General features: G+C 46.9%; 1 protein-coding gene across 1 annotated transcript in view; it reads left to right on the top strand.

Annotated features, from left to right (window-relative positions):
* The window catches only part of NYAP2 (neuronal tyrosine-phosphorylated phosphoinositide-3-kinase adaptor 2), a 113,974-nt gene that overhangs the window by 41,811 nt on the left and 54,069 nt on the right, over positions 1–18,094 (top strand). The window contains exon 2 of the mRNA XM_086754794.1: positions 7,618–7,916. Coding sequence (XP_086610920.1) covers positions 7,618–7,916 — 299 coding nt within the window. The remainder of the gene's footprint in view (positions 1–7,617; positions 7,917–18,094) is intronic.

Here is an 18,094-nt window from a genome sequence, read left to right as displayed (position 1 = left end):
GCTGAATCCACTGTGTTTCTGAAAATATAATGTCCTTTTTTAATGTATTTCTCTGAACAAATAACCAGCTTGTGACAACCTGGGCTGAGAAACTGCCGTCCATCAAGACAGAGAATGAGTTGATTTATATTATTATTTATAAATTCAGGTGTGAAGCGCGTTACTATTCTGTTGTGGCAATAACAGTCATTTTGCTGTGGATTAAAAAAGTGATATCAGCAGAGAGATTTTCAAAGTGACTTTGTGTCTTGGCGAAGAAGCCTGTCTGGGCTGTGTCGCAGAGAGCTGTCAGTGCTGCTGCACAGGATTTCATGTGTTTTTATTTACCAGATTGAGACAGGGAGGGAGCGGAGAGGAAGACCGGAGCACACGCCTGTGTGGAGTGATGCCCTTTCCTGTTTTCTGGGTTTATCACACCTGTGAGAAATGTTTCACTTAGGTTCTGGAGTCTTCATTTCATTTTGTGAGGCAAAGTGCAGGAAGTTAAATTTTTTTTTGTTTCCTGTGCAAAGACCAGTTCCGCACACAGAAACAGAAAATACCCAAGTAAACCTTGTTTTGTAGGAACTAGCACTGTGCATTCCCTTTAAATAAAAATGTTAAAATACAATTTGTAGATTAAAATGGATTTAGTCCCATTTAAATTACTGATGTGCAGATGCTTTTTTTTTTTAATAACTACAATCTGACCCTGAATATCTGTGTATGAAAGCAGTACCTAAAATTGTGCCTGGAATATTTGGATAGATGCCTGCACAAGAGAATGCAAATCCCTGGGTTCTGCCGTGTGCTGAGATGTCTGGAAGCAAAATTGCCCTGTATGAATGTAACAGATCCGGAGTGGTGAGCTGCCAAAAGACAAGCATTTGCATAAAACTGCTCTTCAGCAGAGCCTGCATCCCTGTCGCATCCCTGCTGTGAGCGTGCCGCTGAGACCTCCCAGGCGCCGTGTGCCGAACTCAAACCAAAACAGCTCTTTATTTGTTTTGCTGTGGGTCGTGATTTCTGAGGGCTTTTCCTCCAAAACAAAATGTTCTTCCTGTTCGCTGCTGGGTCAGGATCAAAATCCGTTCTCTTTGGGGCTGAAGGCTGTAGGAAGCACGTATTTAAAACCTTAATTTCCTTGTGTTTGAGCATGGATTTTAAAGGAGAGTAGAGTCGTGTTTGCTTGAGGGACTCAGAAGAACGTCTGTACAACCGCCGTTTGAAGTAAGCCTGAGTCTGGAAAGGTTAGGCACAGCGTCGTATCTCAGCCAGCACAGCGCAGTCGGTTTACAAATTGCTGTCCTTAGCACGTCTGTACATTTCATTCATCTGTCCAAGTTTAAACTTTTCCCAGCATCTGATCCGTGAAAAGAATTCTTTATTTTTACAGATTTTCCTTCCGTTGCAACTTTGCGACTCAAAACCCAAGAAGCATTTTATTACAGAAATCCACCAAAATGATTTCCTGTGTTAATTTATCCCCGTAGCTCGTTGAAGCACTGACTTAGGCGCAGTTGCTGAGGGAGAGCGGAGTCTGCGCCGTGTGGTTTTCCACCGAATGCGACAAAACCCCAGCCGTGCCCTGGCTCCACCCGCTTTTGACGGGATGCAAAACCCCGCTCCGTCAACGCGACCGTGCATTTGCACTCGGTTTAAACGTCGCATGTGGTTGATGTCTAACTCTAGGTGACTCTGAGCACATGAGCTTTCGCTTACTGGCTTTTAGCTCTGCATCTCCCGTGCAAAATTAAAAATATCCGTAGTTGTATAAAAGCAGGCGGCTTTTCACTCCTGCCTGCTAAGCATCCTGTGTATTCAGGACTCGCAGACCCTTCCATGGGCATCAGTTGGTCACCGTTCATACCCGGGGCTGGAGCACTGGAGATCTCAGCCCCAGATCTGGTGGCAAGCGCTGGTCCTCTGAGGAAGGCGACGTCGTGGACGTTGAGTGCCTCATCCTCCTCCTTAGTCTCCGGTTTAAGAGGCAGCCTACTGAAAATGGAAGGAATGCTGGTAGAAATAAGAAGCAGTGCCTGCGCTTCTGTTCAGGGTCATGAAAATCGGGTTTTTTTCAGCTCTCTGTGGATCAGAAAGGTTCTTACTCCTCAGATATTCCTTTCCAAGCTGAGTAGCTTATGTTAGATTTGTTGTAAAAATAGCATACATTGTTTTTATTTATCAACGTTTCTTATAAAGTGTTTTGGGTTTGTTTTGGTTTGATTCCTCCCCCCGCCAAAAAAATAAAATAGTTGACTGTGGAGCCCAGCAGACCATCATTTCCAGTTACGTTATCTGGCATCTTACGGAAACCCTGCTGTGGGCAGTCCTGGTTGGTTTTGCTTTTATCATCCCCTGTGCAGTGCCTAGGAATTACAGCTGGCTTTGGTTGCTCGCCGGGGACTGCGCTAATCTCATGGGGCAGCCACAGCACGTGCTGGCTCGGTTGGATCCGGAACCACTTCTGTTACACGTGCAAGTTGGCCCGAGGAAAGGATTTCCTCGAGACAGTGTGGTGTCGGACTGCACGGGCACGCCTCTGTAAGTGGTGTTGCTTACAACGCTTTCCCGAGCGATTTCTGCGGGGCTTCCGAGTGCAGTAACACAGGTACCCAGCGAGGGAGTGTCAGCTCGTTTGCAGGATCAAACCCTGGCCTGTGGGTGTGACAGATGTGAATGAAGAATAAATTTTACATTATAGCACTAACGAATTCTGTGTCCTGAGAAGTCTGACGTCTTAAGCAGCCCCTGATCTATGTCCTACCTTGAAAGGAAGGGGCCTGTGGCAGAGGTAAGATGTTTGATGTGCATAGACATGTCTTGCTCACTGTAGATAGTCCTCCGGGTACACAAAGTGACTCTAAATTTGAGCCTTGTGATGATTCACCTGCACTTCAGCCTCTATCTGAAAGGATGGGAGTAGCATTTACCATGAGGGTGGTGGAGCACTGTCCCAGGTTGCCCAGAGAGGTGGTGGATGCCCCATCCCTGGACACATTCCAGGCCAGGTTGGCCGGGGCTCTGAGCAACCTGATCTGGTTGGAGATGTCCCTGCTCCTGGCAGGGGGGTTGGACTGGGTGGGCTTTGAAGGTCTCTTCCCACCCAAACCCTTCTGTGATTCTATGATTATCCTCTGCATCTTGATGTAAGATCATTGTCAGTCTTTTGGAGTCTTCCAGCAAAGTAACGCAGAAAAAAGAAAAAAGTACATGTATTACTTGGGAATATGGAGAGAGACCTCTGAAGTGTGATTTTTTTTTTTTTGAAAAAAAGGAAATGAAATGTGTCTGATTTGTTCTTCTCTTTAATTTCTATAATAAAAATGGTGTAGCTTTCTGTAAATCCATCCTCGCAGTGCAATTCCCGAATCTGTGATTGTGATCCTGCCCTTCTTCCTTCAGTGTTACATTTCATGGCCTGTTGAAATCATGTTTAGGGGGATAAAAATAGTGTATCTTCTGGGTTTTTTTTGGCATCCAACCTCTAATTTACAAATATAATTTATGCTAATCTTGAAAGCGCTTCTCAGATACAAAGTAAAACGTGTCACCCTTAGTATATGTGTGTATAATTTATTCCGATGGGGAGTAGACGTTTCAAAGCCATTCCAGCCCTTTCTACTCAGAACATTTGATACGAGCAACGGAGCTGGGTGTTCGTCGCTGTAAGAGGAGGGAAGTGGTTAAAAAAGCCTAAAATAATAACAGGAGCCGTTCTCTTAACCTAAAAATGGGTGCGCCAAGGGATGAGCTGCTGTTTGGTCAGTCGAGCTCATGTACAACCCTTGAGTTAGGTGTTTCTATTCCTGTTGTATTTTTAGTGATGATCAGTCACTTTCGTGATGGATTTATAAAAATCTTCCTACGTCACCACGGTTGATTTTTTTGTGACTTCTTTTTTCTTCAGTGTCTGCTGCAGACGGCTTCCCCGATGGATCAGATACGCGTCGGGGGGGTTAGGGCTGCATGGGCTCGCAGCTCGCTGGAGGGAGGAGGCCTGGCCATCCGCGGGCGTTGTTTGCCCTGTAATTCAGAGTTCCCCCCGCTTCTGCAGAGGAGTCTGCGGAGACTCCCAGCCCAGTTTCTGCTGGCTAACAAACCAGTATCTGTGGCTGAGTCTTCCTCCTTGAGCACAGGAGGAGTGGTTAGGTGCTGTTGAAATGGATTTTCTCGGTTGTCTGGAATTTCAGCGCTCAGAGAAGGACGGTGACCCGCTGCAGTCCCAGTTTGGGGTGTGTAACAGCAAAGAAATGGCAAAATAACCTTCAAAGATGCCATGTCACCAGCAGAGTCCGTAGAAGGTCGGGTCTTATAACCCAGTGTAGCTCCCGGTTTGAACTGGTGGATAAAAAGTCGGGAAGTCTCATGGAAGGGAGCACAGGAAGAAAAGCAGAAAACTCACAAAGATGAGGAAAACCACCAAGTGGTTCTTGGTGCCTGAGGCGTGAAACTAATCCATGGAGAGTCTGAACTGATAAGAGAATTTCTGGATGAGTACCAAGAGCAAGGGTGGATGGACAGCTGGGGAGAAAACGTAGCTCCAGGGTATTCTGACTTTGTGGGGCTTAGGGGTTCCCAAGAATTCTCCTCCTTTACAACCGCACTGAGGGATTTAATATTCCGCATTGTCCATAGTTAAAGCAGTAACACCAAGTAAACCCAAAAGTTTTCACACAACCATTGTTTTGTTTTCCAGGAATTAACTCAATTTCTGCCTGGACCAACTAATGAAACTTCACAGCAAAGTAAAACGGTTATTTGCAATGCTGAGCAGGAACAATGCAAATTCAAACGACTGCAAGGATGGAGACAGGCAGTCTCTGGGTACTTTTGCTTTGCCATGTACTTTTCAGCAATGTGACGACAAGTTCTTGTTCTTCATTTTCTAACTGAACAATTTGAAAATATGTTCCTAGTCAATAGGAACGTTACGACTCGTGGCAAAGCAGGGTGGACATGACCTTGTTCATGTTCTGTCCACTTAGAGTATTTTCTGTGTTCCTTTTTAATGTTTAGCCTTCCTCTATAACTTACCCTCTTGTGATGTGTAATAAAATTAATAATATAAAGACTTTCCCCCTCTGTAGCTCTTCGAACACATAAACATTTCAGTTATTCCATGCTGTGGTTCGGTCGGTGCTCCGGTATCCACTTGATGGAGCTGAGCTGTGACGTGTCCAGGTCAGGGAAGGCGTGCGTAACCTGGCAGCGCTCGACCAGCTGCATGGGCCCTGTCAGGTGGGCTGTGGAGAAGCCCTGTAAAGTGATTTTGAAAGCAGAGCCGCTTCAGAGGGCACTTCTTTCCAGCGTCTGGAGCCAACCTCTCTGCACCGCCCTTTTCTCCATCCACTGCGGCGTCCCCCGCCAGACCTGGGCAAACACCAAAGTGCATTTTCAGCACGAAGTCAGCTTGGCTTTCGGTGTGCAACATAAGCCATCGTGTGATTAATTTTGTTGTTATGTAATTAATGTCTCTCTGTGTAGATGAGCGTCTTGCATTTTTAACGGTTATTTGAACACTGTACATAATTCCTTGTCAGAGAAGCAGTTGAACCTGGCCAAGTTCAAACTGAAACTTCCCAGAGGAATAATCCAAATCTCTATTTCCATATATATTAATAAACTGTGTAATGCTTGCAGCAACTCACATAATGCAGTTTGAAATGAGATAGAGCTCATTATCAGTACAGTGAGGAGCACAGGCCCTCTCCTGTCAGGAATAATGGAGTGAGATCATCTCCACAGTTATTTTCCCTCGCTGTCTCTGCAGTCATTTGTGCAGCAAGGTGCGTATAAATCTTCCTGGGCCTGTTTTGCCGTGGTGGGACATGCACTAGCCCCAGCCAGAATTTTAATGTCAGAAACGTGGCAAACTTAAATTCTGTTTGCTCAGCGTGATTTATCCAATGGAGTTCAGGAAGGAAGCAGGCTCCCCACCTGCGTTCTTCCGCGTGTTTGGATAGTAATCTTCTTTAAATTATGTGGCAGGCCTTTCTTCTAGTCCAGCGTCAGAGGATTATTCTATTTTCAGAACAATTTATGGAAGATTAGTAGAGGCATAGTTAATCATTTACATCAGCTACAGGTTTTTTATTAATCTTCAAATTAATGACTTCTACCTTTTGATCTTTCTGGCTGAAAATCCCTCTGGAATTGATGCCGGTTAGAATTTGGTAATAGCTTGGTTGTGAACATGGACCAGTGTGTGCACGTGTGCGGCAAGGTGTCCGTGCCCGTGGAGAGTGGCACGTGTTCAGTCAGACTTGTTCGGTTGTCACCAGTTTGGAAAGTGGACCTCTCTGCTGGTGGAAGTGAAAAAAAGATGCAAGGAGGGTGGTAAGCAAGTGGTAGTTCCGCTTTGTCGTGCGTGAAGCTGTGTGTGGCATGGTGCCAGTCTGGTGCTTTTAGGGCAATTAGCTACAGCTTGTGTATCACCGGCAATGGAATGGGGACAGTGCCAGGGCATGAAGTGACCTTACTCTGGGAAACTGTTGAGAAACATTCCTGTCTTTTAAAGAGGGAAAAGTGTTTGCCACCGAATAGATTGTCGCAGCCCAAGGCAGCGTTGAACAGGGAGCTCAGAGGAGCAGACTGACCCTGCTTACAGTTTCCCTCTGTGTGAAGGGGAACGGGAGGTAACTGGGGCTGTCTGGGAGCTCACAGCTCCATGCTGGCGTTCCTGCGTGCCCGCAGCGGTACTGTTTCAGATCTCCTCGCAAACAGGCCCGTGCTGACCTGTGTGTGGCTGTGTTTGTTTGCGTGGTCACTGAGTTGCCCGTATGGAAACGCGCTGTAGGTTTGCAGTATGAGCCTCGTGAAGAGCTGTTTGTTCAGAACTGACAGGCGTGCGTGAGCGTAGCAGAACGATACCAGGTTCCCAGTCCTGCCATCCCCAGTACAATGCAGTACTTGATGTGACAGCACTTGCTCCAGCTGGGTTTCCTCCCTCTGTACCTGTGTTTCTGAATGGTTGGAGATTGTTTTTCTCCTGGTGCCCCATAGCCCATTGCCTTTTCGTCTACGCTTGGATCTTACTCGTCTGATGCTGCTAATGTTGCAGTTTCATGTGGATTTGATGAGATGTCAATATTCAATTTCTTAGATCCGAGTAATTTTTAGAGTATTTCATTCTCTTACCGTCCTTCAGTCTGAAGGGGACTGGTTGATTGGACCCCAAGAGCTGTGTTTCCCACGGTACGTGAGTGTCTGTAGTCGAAGATGAGCGCAGGGCAGTGCCGATCAATACACGATACTGCCTTTCCAAAGCGGTGTTCTTTGCCCTACTGGCAATCTCTTGTCTTCCTGAAAGCTCAGTTTTGACTTCTGATGTTTGAAATTTGTTCTGTAGACAATTTCTGGTCACAATGCTGTGAAACCGGACCAAAAGCTTTTCTCAATTTCTCCTTGTAAAATTTTGAGTGAGTGCGTAGCGGTCTACCTGCGTTTCCGTCATTGACAGCTTGCGTTGAAAGACAGACCGCTCCACTCTAGTAGTCACTTTGTTTTAAGGAAAGAGCGTTGCTTGTTTGCAAAGCCAGAAGCACGATCTGCTCAGCACAGGCACTGAGACCCTGGTTCCAGGCACAGCTCGGGCAAAGGTGCATCCTTTACTCACACGCGTATTTTCTCTTACAGCATAGGTGGAGAAGTAGTGAGAGGAAATGAAGGAAGCTACGTGGGGAAACATTTCCGCATGGGATTTATGACGATGCCTGCTCCTCAGGACAGACTGCCACATCCTTGCTCCAGTGGCTTTGCCGTGAGATCCCAGTCTCTTCATTCTGTCGGAGGAACCGATGACGAAAGTAGTAGCTCTCGTAAGCAGCCACCTCCAAAACCGAAGCGAGACCCCAACACCAAACTAAGCACCTCATCTGAAACAGTCAACACTGGAACAACAAGCAAAAGTGGGAAACTACCAGACAGGACTGAAGGTAAGCGTGAGAATCCTCTGGAAAAAGGGTTTTTTGTGACCCAGTGTTAAGATTATCCAGTTGATAATCTTGCATTTAGGAATTACCTGTATGTTTCCCCATTGGTGTAACAGTGCAAGTACAGGTATTGTAGATCCCTCTTCTCTGAATTTTGGACCAGTGGGTAACTGCTAACCTTTGACATTTCTCACAGAACTGTACCGCGTATATGGCCTGATTATATACCAGAGTATGAGCTGAATTTATTCAAGACGCAGGCAAAAAGAGCTTGCTGTCAGCTGGCGTGTAGGACAGTGGTAGCTGCACGCCAGCCAGGGACCGCTCGCCACGTCACTAGCACTGCGCAAACCACGGCATTGGGAAGGGTCCTCCTCAGCAAAGACGGGAAAGGCAGAAATTATTAAAAAGAATTCTGCGTGGCCCTGAAACTCTGCAGCAAGGAAATATCATCCAGGGGTAGAAATTGTACCCGAGATGATATGTTGTAATGCCCAGAGCTTCTGGTTGCGTTTGAGTCTACATTTTCTCTTCCCATTCCTCCGAGTTACATTTCAGCCAGTGCAGCATTCAGAAGAAAATAAACACATGGAGAATAAAGGTAGCGCTTCCTCACTCTGAACTAGTGCAGACGAGCTAACGCTGTAGGGATCTTCTCCTTCCTTTCTTCCATGCTGGAATCTGTTTTGTGCAGCAGTAGGACCAGCTGTACTCCCTGCTAGGAGAGATCAGGATGACTCGGCTTCGCGGCGTGAACCGGAAGAAGGCACCCTCAGGGACAAATGGTTTAGATCATTGCTGGTCTTTCCCACTGCTGCGTTACGTATCGGTTTTGACATCCCATGCGGTGTCCTGTGCCCTTAGCGCACATGCCTTTTGCTTGTTGTTGTGGCCAGAAATACTTGTTAGTTACGTTCATGCTACAACCTCTCTTAAGCAAATATGGTTTTAAAAAGTCATCAGTGGTAACAAAGAGGCAAAGGAACGTGTAATTCAACTGGTGGGATGGATGTCTACGATCGGGAGGTTGAACACAAACAGGGAACGAAACTGTAGCTTTATTTATGCTGCTGGTGGCGGTTATTTTGCATATGACATTTGCTGTTACTTCCATAGCTCGTCCTCTGCAGTGGCCATTACCTCAGTTCCACTGACCAGCCTAACGTGACAAACCCGAGCGTTAAGTAGCTGCCGTTAATAAAAGCGGCTTACCGCTGTTTTACTGGGCCAAAGCCCACATAAAAAGCATTCAGATTCGTGCCACAGACAGGCCTAAAATCTCAAATCAGAAATTTTGTCAAGTCTTTCATTTAATACAAAAAGAGAATGCATGGCACAGACTTCTCAGTCTGATATGCTCTGAGGTGAAAGGCAGGAGCTCTTAGGTTACTCACAAGTGCTTTTAAAAATATTCTGTTTAAAAATATTTAAAATATGCAAGTGTGCATGGGATCACACAGGGTATGGTACTCTTCGGTACAGCTGACCTCGGCGTTAGCTCTAGGATGATTAGGAGTGAGGTCTGTCTTACATCTGTCCCCCAGCCCCAGAGACTGACAGCCTTAGAGCAGCAATAATAATGATGATAGTGATAACTGAAATACATACAGGTGTTTTATGAGTCTTCTAGAAGTTATGGCAGACCCCTTAAGCAGTCTGTGTCCTCGTGAAACTAGATCTTCTTCAGCATTATTATTATTATGGAAGGTTCTGAAAATTTTGCCTCATCTGATGTTTGACACCAAGGATGAAGTGTGTAGCCGTGTCCCTTCTGACAGATCTCGAAGTTGGAAACTGATTGCTGTTTCTCTTTCCAAGACCAAGTACCAGTTTGCCTCCTCCCACTCTGCGCAAGTTGAGCTTGATTTATCCCATCAGATGATGGTTTTGAGTGGCACGCGTGGGATTGCGCAGTGTTGGCTTTGGATAATCCGTGTGGTATGGTACCACTACACCACAGTACCAAGTATTGCGGAGCGCCTCGGATTTGTTGTTATAATCAAGAGTTTAATATTCATGGCAAGGTCTCTGGAAAGAAGTGGTGAGTGAGCAATACTCCATCACTGGCATAAAAGGTGATAGCTAAATGTTACCTTTCAGAGTGACTAAACACCTTCATGGGATATTGAGAATCTCTATGATGCTTAATATATGACCTGTGTTAGGTTAATTCTGCTGGTTTATCTGTAGTGGAGCAGCGGGCACTTCCAGACTATCATGCAGAAGTTCCTGGAGATGTTGAATTGACAGAACCCTTTAACCCTACCGTTGTTTCCGTGTGTTCAGAATATCTGCCCTGTTTGGATGTGTCTGGGTTTATTTGTGACGGACTTACAGAGGTTTCACCAGAGTCTGACACGTAGAAAGTGAGATCAGATTGTAGAGTTTCTTTGAAGTAAGAAGTCAAATTTTCAAGTCTGAGATATACTCAAGGAGGGTACAACATGGCGTTTGGATGATTAGACCGGATTTCTAAAATGCTTTGCTGTCACCAGGAGAGCCTTTGTTGTCACGTGTGCACTCCGAGGTAACTAGGAGTGTTTATATAAAAACTGTGGTCCTACATTGATGAGGATGTCAGATGAAATCCAAAGTTCATTATCTGCAGGACTGATTTCATACAAATATTAAGGCAACTTTGTCCCAGAATATGAAATTATTGCTGTTGCTGTACAACTTAACAAATTTAGTCTCTGAAGTTGTGCCTAGCTCAAAGACACCTGTGAAGCTCTGATTCTGCCAGTCTGGTTTTTAAGTGCAGGTAGTTAGGTTTTTCCATATCTAGCAGTTCTCATTCTTTGAACTCCAGAAATTGTGAAATTCTGTCTTTCCAGCCTTAAGTGGAGTAGTCCACAACATTCGTGTTCTCCTCGGGAGGTCTTTGGAAGCTCAAGTCCCAGAAGACATTGGTTTGAATTTCAGTCACTGTTGTCCGTATTGTACCCAAATATTTGTCTATGCGGGTGTCTCACACATTTTTGTGTGCTTGTGGTATTTGCAGGCTGAATGGCTGCAGCTTTTTCCAGGAACTATGGAGAACAATGATGAAAAACTCTATTGTTTCTCCATCAACTATTGTGGAATCCCTACAAAGGAGTTGTCACAAAATTGTTCCCGGCTCATTTTTTCATGGCAGTGCAGAATAATTCAGCCTGTAACGTCTATTGTCTGACCCAGGGGCTACTTTGAGAAGGAGTTTGCTGCATTTCCAGGCAACCAGGGCCAACCTGACCACTCAGTTTTATTGAACATGTTTGCTTTTGGCTTTTTGGTAGCAAATCCCGTTTATGCAAACACACACAGTTGCTGATGGTCACTTTTATTCTTTTTCTGATCATGGTAATGGCAAAATATTGAATCCATCCCATCATAAGAGCTACCATAACATTAGACTGTGTTTTGAATATGAGTTTAAGTGTCAATATTCCTTTTTCACTCTTCGGCTACCCCTCACAGGCACCCACCGAACGCCTTCCACCCAATGCGTTTCTCCTCCGTGACAAGATTTCTGGAAGGTTGTTCTTAGAAACGTGGGCTGGCTTTCTGCGGAATTTTCAAACTCTGGTAGGAACAGCAAACAAATGGAGCCGTGCCCCCTGCATCACACGTTGGAAGTGAGAAGTGGACTGAAAAGGGTAATTTTAAATAACATTTCGGCGTTAGGCGTATCTGATCTTGATCCTGAAAGGCTCTTTATTGAGCAGATGCAGGAGTTTAATTAGCTGATGTGCTTTCAGTGCCCAATCTTGCAGCAAAAGGAATTAATAAAACAGTCTAATTGGTGAATGCAGCCAGCCTCAGGCGGTGTTTTTGATATGATGGCTGCACGTCCACAAGAAAGGTTTCCAGACCCACTGCAGTGCAGACGGAACTGAAGAGGTACAGGTGAATTGCGTTTTGAAAGTGAACTTTTTGTTAAAATTCTGTTTAGCACTATGGATGATGACTACGTTATATAAATATATGCACACAAAATAATATAATATAATTTATGTATATAAGACACGCCTTGATGTATAACGAAAACGCCAGTTGCAGGCGCTTGCATGTACGCGACACGCGTGCACCCAAACGCGAATTACAGCTCCAAACTCTGTGCATGGCTGTGGTTCAGCTCCTGCCAGAGCCCAGGGGAAGTTTCGGTCTAGTACATGAAAATGCTTGCGGGGTTCCCCACCCCTCAAACTCACACCATTTGTCCCCTTTTCCCTCCGGGTGTCGCGTGCGGAGGAAGATGTGCTCCTTGCTGCTTTCTGAGCCCGCAGAGCGGAAGCCTCTTGCTGTTGTTCAGCAATCCCAAAGGTGGGCAACTCCTAAGGAGAATTTTCCTCTGGAGAAAAGCAATTCCGGTAACTGTAACGGGGGCTGCAGCCCAGCTGGTCTTTCTCATAAATCTAGTTTTCTGTCAGCTGGACTGGTGCCTCTGCGTTGTAAACTTGAACTTTTGCTGCCCTCGTTAAACAGAACTTGGGTTAAAGGATTTAGCGCTTCTGCTGTTCTTGCAAGGTGCTGGTTTCCTTTTATTCCCTGCCTTAGCTAATAATGTATTTAACCTGAGCTTTGAAATAGTGTCCTCTGCAGTAACGGCGTCCTGTCCTTCCCTATAGCCAGACCTTTTCATCCGTGCCTCCTAAAGGAATAGATCTCACTAATGAGCCCTGTTCGGACCTAACGAGTCTGCGGGGCCTGACAGATGCGTTCTGGTGGGTACAGCTACGGGCGGTTTAAGATGCTACTACTTCTGGGCTCTCCGCTTGGCCTTCTGCCAGACGTGACGACCCCGTGCTGAGGCGGTGTTCTGGTTCTGCCCTCCACGGCCACCTCGCAGGGCACAGGCCCAGCTGGAACCCCTGCCAGCCCTGGGGCCTGGTGGAAAGGGACCTTCAAAGGCCACCCAGTCCAACCCTCCTGCCAGGAGCAGGGACATCTCCGACCAGATCAGGTTGCTCACAGCCCCGGCCAACCTGGCCTGGAATGTTTCCAGGGATGGGGCATCCACCACCTCTCTGGGCAACCTGGGACAGTGCTCCACCACCCTCAGTGTAAAAAATTTTTCCTAAAAATGTCAGTAGAGTGCGGAGGAGTACAGTAGACTCTTAGCTGCTGTAGCTGACTCCAGAGAAGCGTGTCCAGGAGGCACGGGGATGACACAGTGCCTTCAGCAGTGCTGGAGCATTGCAGTCTGTGCTAGAAATCCATCACTTCGTTCCCTTTGTTCAGCCCTGCGTCTCGACGGGCTCCGTGCCCTCGCCATGGCCGAAAGGCCGGAGGGCCGTGCCTCCGCTCCTGCAAAGGCAGCTGTTTGGCCCCTTGGTTGCCGAAGCAGCTTGTCCCACTGATCCGCGCTGTAGCGGGAAGGCCACGGCAAAGGTTTCGGTCTAACCCCTGGTATTTAATAACGTAGAGATTTGCAAAGGTTTTGCTTTTGGGGGTGTTTGAGGGTTTGGTTTTCTTTGGTTTTGCTGAGATTTCGGTTTGCCCCTCCCTGCAGCCAGTCGGTTTGCAGCTCCCACAGCTGGGTTGCTTTCCATCTCCTCCAGCCTTTCGTCTTCGCAGGTCTGTTTTCTGGTCCCTCAGATACGGGAGGGCCGGGGGGGAAGGTTGTAATGAAAGCGGCAGCTCTCAGAGCCGTTACAATAGCTTTCTGCGCAGAACAACGAACGCAATGTGAATTTGGGAGGGATTTATAAACAAGTTTTGAAGCCACGGAGGGAGTATGTTCTCACCCTCGAGGCACATATGCGTACTCATTAACGCTAACGGAGGCTGCAGGCGTTGAACAGAAAATAGACCACGCGGTGGTAAAGCCGTGCAGATCCAGTTACGCGTTTGGGATTGCATTGTGCCCAGGACTTGGCAGCTGGTCCTTTAGCTGTGTTGTGCTAGTCCATCCTGTGTACATCCTTTTTTTTTTTCTTTTTAATTTAACCAAGTTGCTTCGTATATTCCTCAGCTCTCTCTTCGCATTAGGATGTTGCTCGTTTGCCGAGAGACTGCACCTGTGGAAGAACGCACCGAATTAAACGCGCGGCCGCCCTGCGGCACAGATCGCTCTGCTCCCGAGGGCGGTGGAAGCTGTGATGTTCCTGATAATGGAAAAGCCGTAATAATGGGAGTTTAGGGAGCGTTGTGCTGATTTACCAGATTGGCTGCAAACGCAGCAGTCTAGGAGGAGGCTGCCTGCCCTGAACTGGGACCAGTAAGCCTGTGGTTCCTGCTGAGCCTGTGGGCTTTTCGGCACGGTGTACCCAGCGCTCTAGGGCTCAGGAGAGTTTATAAGCCTGGTTGCAGCCCCAGGGCCACACTGCGCTTGTGAATTCGCACAATTCTGCCCCAGAATTAGCAAATCATCTAGGACCTTCTGTGGGCGCCCTTGTCCACTGCGTGGTTAATCTGCAGCCCTGACAGCCAGCCCCCATGTAACTGGGAGGTTAGGGGTTAAGAAATCCATTCATTACCATCAGCTCACTGTCTGTCAAGCCTGGAATGCTGATAGAAAAAAAACTTAAGTCATCATATTTGTGACTGTATTTCTTTTTTTTTATTTCGTTTATACATCAGGGAAGCATAGTGCTGGGCCTTCTCAGCATTTCCACCTGTGAGCTGAAATGCTATGGAACAGTAGATCCTTGCATTATTTTGCATCACTGAATGGCTCTGAAATCAGGGCCAGGAGAGGAGGGGAGGAGAAATCCAGGTAATTCTCTTGCCTCGTTTTGACAGCCCTTCAGAATTTGTTAAGTAAAACAAAATGAAACTCCAAAAGTAACGATTTTGAAATCCTCATGTTACGCTTCGTTTTTCCATGCTGTCTTTGGCATTGTCTGTTAAAGATGTTGCGGAGAAATGAGTAAGGGCTTGCGGGGTCAGGGTGAGATCCTGAAGTCCCTGTTTACTCTCAGAGCTCATTTGTGATTTGGAATTAAAGGAAAAGACACAGAACAGCTGCGCTTTTTATTCCACAGCAGATACACTGGTTTTCCACCTCTTCCTCTTACCTTGTTTTTCGCTGGTGCCCTAATTCTCTTCTCACTTAAACAACCAAACGAGACCAATCCTTACGGAGTGAAGCATGACTGAGCTCTCAAAGCATCTCCTGCCACGAGGTTGATGCTGGAGGGGCCAAGCACCCTGCACTCGCGTTGGTTTTACTGGGAAGGGACAGTGCTTAGCAGGATCCCGTCCTGAGAGACTTCCATGTGGCTCCAGGTGAGATCCCGTCCTGACTATCCTCTGTTTCGTTGGTAATTTCTTTCTAATAACTGAATATCGTAGTCTCAGTGGGTGCACTGGTTTGCGGCTTCCGTCTCTTCCTGGATGACATCAACCAACGTACGCCTGACGTACCACAACTCTGTCTGCCTCTTCATGCTTTGCAGTCCGTACGTGTGCAAATGGTGCTGTGTTGGGAGAACGTGCCCAGCAGCGGCGGCTGCACGGAGCACAGCTTCCTTTCTGCAATGCCATCAACTTGCCTGGAGGTCACAGTGTACCAGCCTGGGCTTGTCAGAGGTGCACGAGAGAAAAAAAAAGCAAGCACACGCCAATTTTTGGGCTAACTTTAGTGACCGGAACTTTGAACTGCTGGCATGTCGAACAAGAAGCGCCAGTGATTTGCAGCTGGCTGCTTGTTGAGGGTGGGGGGAGGCTGAGATGTGATAAGTTAAAAGCTGGAGCATGGTATCATCAAGAGACATAGCTTAATAGCCATTTCCAGTGCAGCGATGTAATATTTGCCATGGCTTCCATCATTTCTCTGAGATAATAATGAATAATACTCTTCCTCCACATTCACAACCAGCTTGCGTGTAGCGCTTGAGTAATTCTAGCTCCTCGTATGCCTGGTAGTAAAGCAAAACCAGTACTGCAAGTACAGGACTCTCTGAGCATAAACGCCCCTCGAAAAGCCCAGCGCTGTGGGGAGCAGTGTAGCCTCTGGGTTGTGGGTCTGGACAGCGCTTTGTGGGATGAAGAAGATTCCTGGCATTCTCCCCTCCGTGCAAGGCTGTAAAGGAAGCTGTCTCCTCTTTTGGCTTGGTAGAATACCGAGGGATGGCTTGGCTGTAAATCTTGCTTTGCGACCGATGTGGTGATGCCACAAGTCTCTTCAGTTGGGAAAGTTTTAATGGGATAGATTTTTGCTTGTGACAATGGAAGTCTCTTAATTTTGATGAATAAGATGGTAAGTAACCCTTTGATTAAAAGAGAAGAAAGGAACAAAACAAAACGAAAACACCAGCAAACGAACAGAACCAAAAAAAGCAAGCATAGAAACGGGTACCAAGCACAAACTTGAAGCTACATCACTAGTGTGGATTCAAAACCTGGATGTTGTGTCTGGCCTGTTTATTTTCTTAAATGCAAATTTTTTACAAACAAAAGCGTGAAAGCTCAAGCTACTCCACTGTTCTGAATTATTTATTATTTTCTGTTAAAGATGAGAGAATTTTTACAGCTGTGGTGGATAAATATCTGCAGTGACTAATTGCCGTAAGGTCCCAGTCTTGGGATCCCGTGCCTGAGTGTGGTAAGCGTGCCTTCCTGCATCCTAGTGACAGCAGGAATAGATGCTCGTTCAGTCTTCGTGGGGAACTTCCGCAGCTGCAAGATGGGATCAAAAGGAACATTTCTGGCCATGAACAGTTGCCTGGCAAGGGAAAGGATAAGGTATTTATCTGAGAAAGCTGACTGGTGTAACAGTTTCAGCAGATACTGGCTTTTCAGTGGTGACACCAGCATGGGCTTGTCCCTGCCTTGCCTTCTGCACGTAGTTGAACCGTCAGGGCTGGCTCAGGGCTGTGCTGTAAGCTTGCGTGGGTCCACCCAAGGGAAGGAGAAGGGAAAAATGTAAGGGAAGGAGAAAAGGGGGAAGAGGAGGGCAGTGCTGTGTGTGCTCACTGCAAATACAGTGTGGGAGAGAGAAGGGGGCATAATAACGCAGTTCACTGATGTAAAGGCTTGGGGGAGCTCGTGGTGGTCTTGGCTCTCTCTGGTCATACTCTGGTAGTTGACGCCTGTTTCTTCCCTTAGATACTGGCTAAGATCTTGTAGCCTGTCATGCTGCTCTTTCTTTAATTGCCTTTCATTAAACTCAGCTTTCCAAACATTTCTGATAGAGAGCTCCACTTTTCCTCATTGTTCCATCTTCGGTTTCCTGCTTCTTGGTTTTTTTTTTTTTCTTCCCCTTTTTTGCAGGGTGCTAGTTTTTCATCAGGTCTCTGTCATGTTCCCTGTGATTTGAACTGAGCAGGTTCTGCAGTCGTGGGTGAGGTAGGAACGGCTCCTGGCAGCGATTCCTCTTTTCCTTTTTGTGCTCCATCTTTGTCTTTTCATCCTCCATCTCACTTCTCAGGTGGCACAATGAGGGTAAGCCTGGCATTTGAAACAGGAGCTTGTCTGTCCAACACTGTCAAAATGGTACTGGGCAGTGCGGCCGTACCAGGTGAATTTAGGGTGATTAGGCCTGGCTGCATGACCCTTCTAGATCAACGCTGTTGCAGGGCTCTACTGGTTTCACTAGACCACTCTGCAAATAAATGTGAGATGAAATGATGGATGCCAGGCACACAGAGAAGCTCCGAGTGGGAGGCAGCTGGTACTGCGTGGGTCGTCTGTAATTTTGTCAATACTTTATTTAGAGTTGAGGAGGAGAGAGGAGTCACCCCCGTGGAGATGGAAGTCAATGAATAGCTGTGGAGCTCTGTTCCTAAAGCCAATTGCAGTGAGTATTTCAGTAACGCTCAGCCTCTGACCGCAGAGGTGTTACACCTCCAGGCTCCGCTGCCTGCCTGTGAGCCGCTCTGACAGCGCTCTGTCCGCGTCAGCTATCGTTATATTCACCCAAAAGATGCTCGGTGACAACCTGCAGGAGCTGCTTCTGCAGGGTCACCTTCTGTCCGTGCGGGAGAGGCAAAAGTGCCCCTGTAGATGAACCCTTCTTCTCTGGGGCTCACGTGGTGGCTTGTTTGACCCCTCCAGTCTGGCTCCTTGTCACTGGTGGGAGATGCTGAGGAGGCGCAGCAGTATTTGTGGGGTCAACAGATACAATCCATCTCAGTTGGAGTCCCCAGGAGGTTGGTATTCTGCAGGGTATCTCCTCGGTGGGTCTGCCAGCTTGATTTAATGGGCTGCAATTATTTCAGATGCTCGGCAAGCAGATTGCGTCTTATGTAAGCAAATCA

Source organism: Chlamydotis macqueenii, chromosome 9 (genome assembly GCF_036417535.1).
Source record: "Chlamydotis macqueenii isolate bChlMac1 chromosome 9, bChlMac1.mat, whole genome shotgun sequence".
NCBI classification, from domain to species: Eukaryota; Metazoa; Chordata; class Aves; order Otidiformes; family Otididae; genus Chlamydotis; species Chlamydotis macqueenii.
The sequence above is the reverse complement of the archived record's forward strand: the minus strand, read 5'-3'. Positions and strand labels throughout refer to the sequence as shown.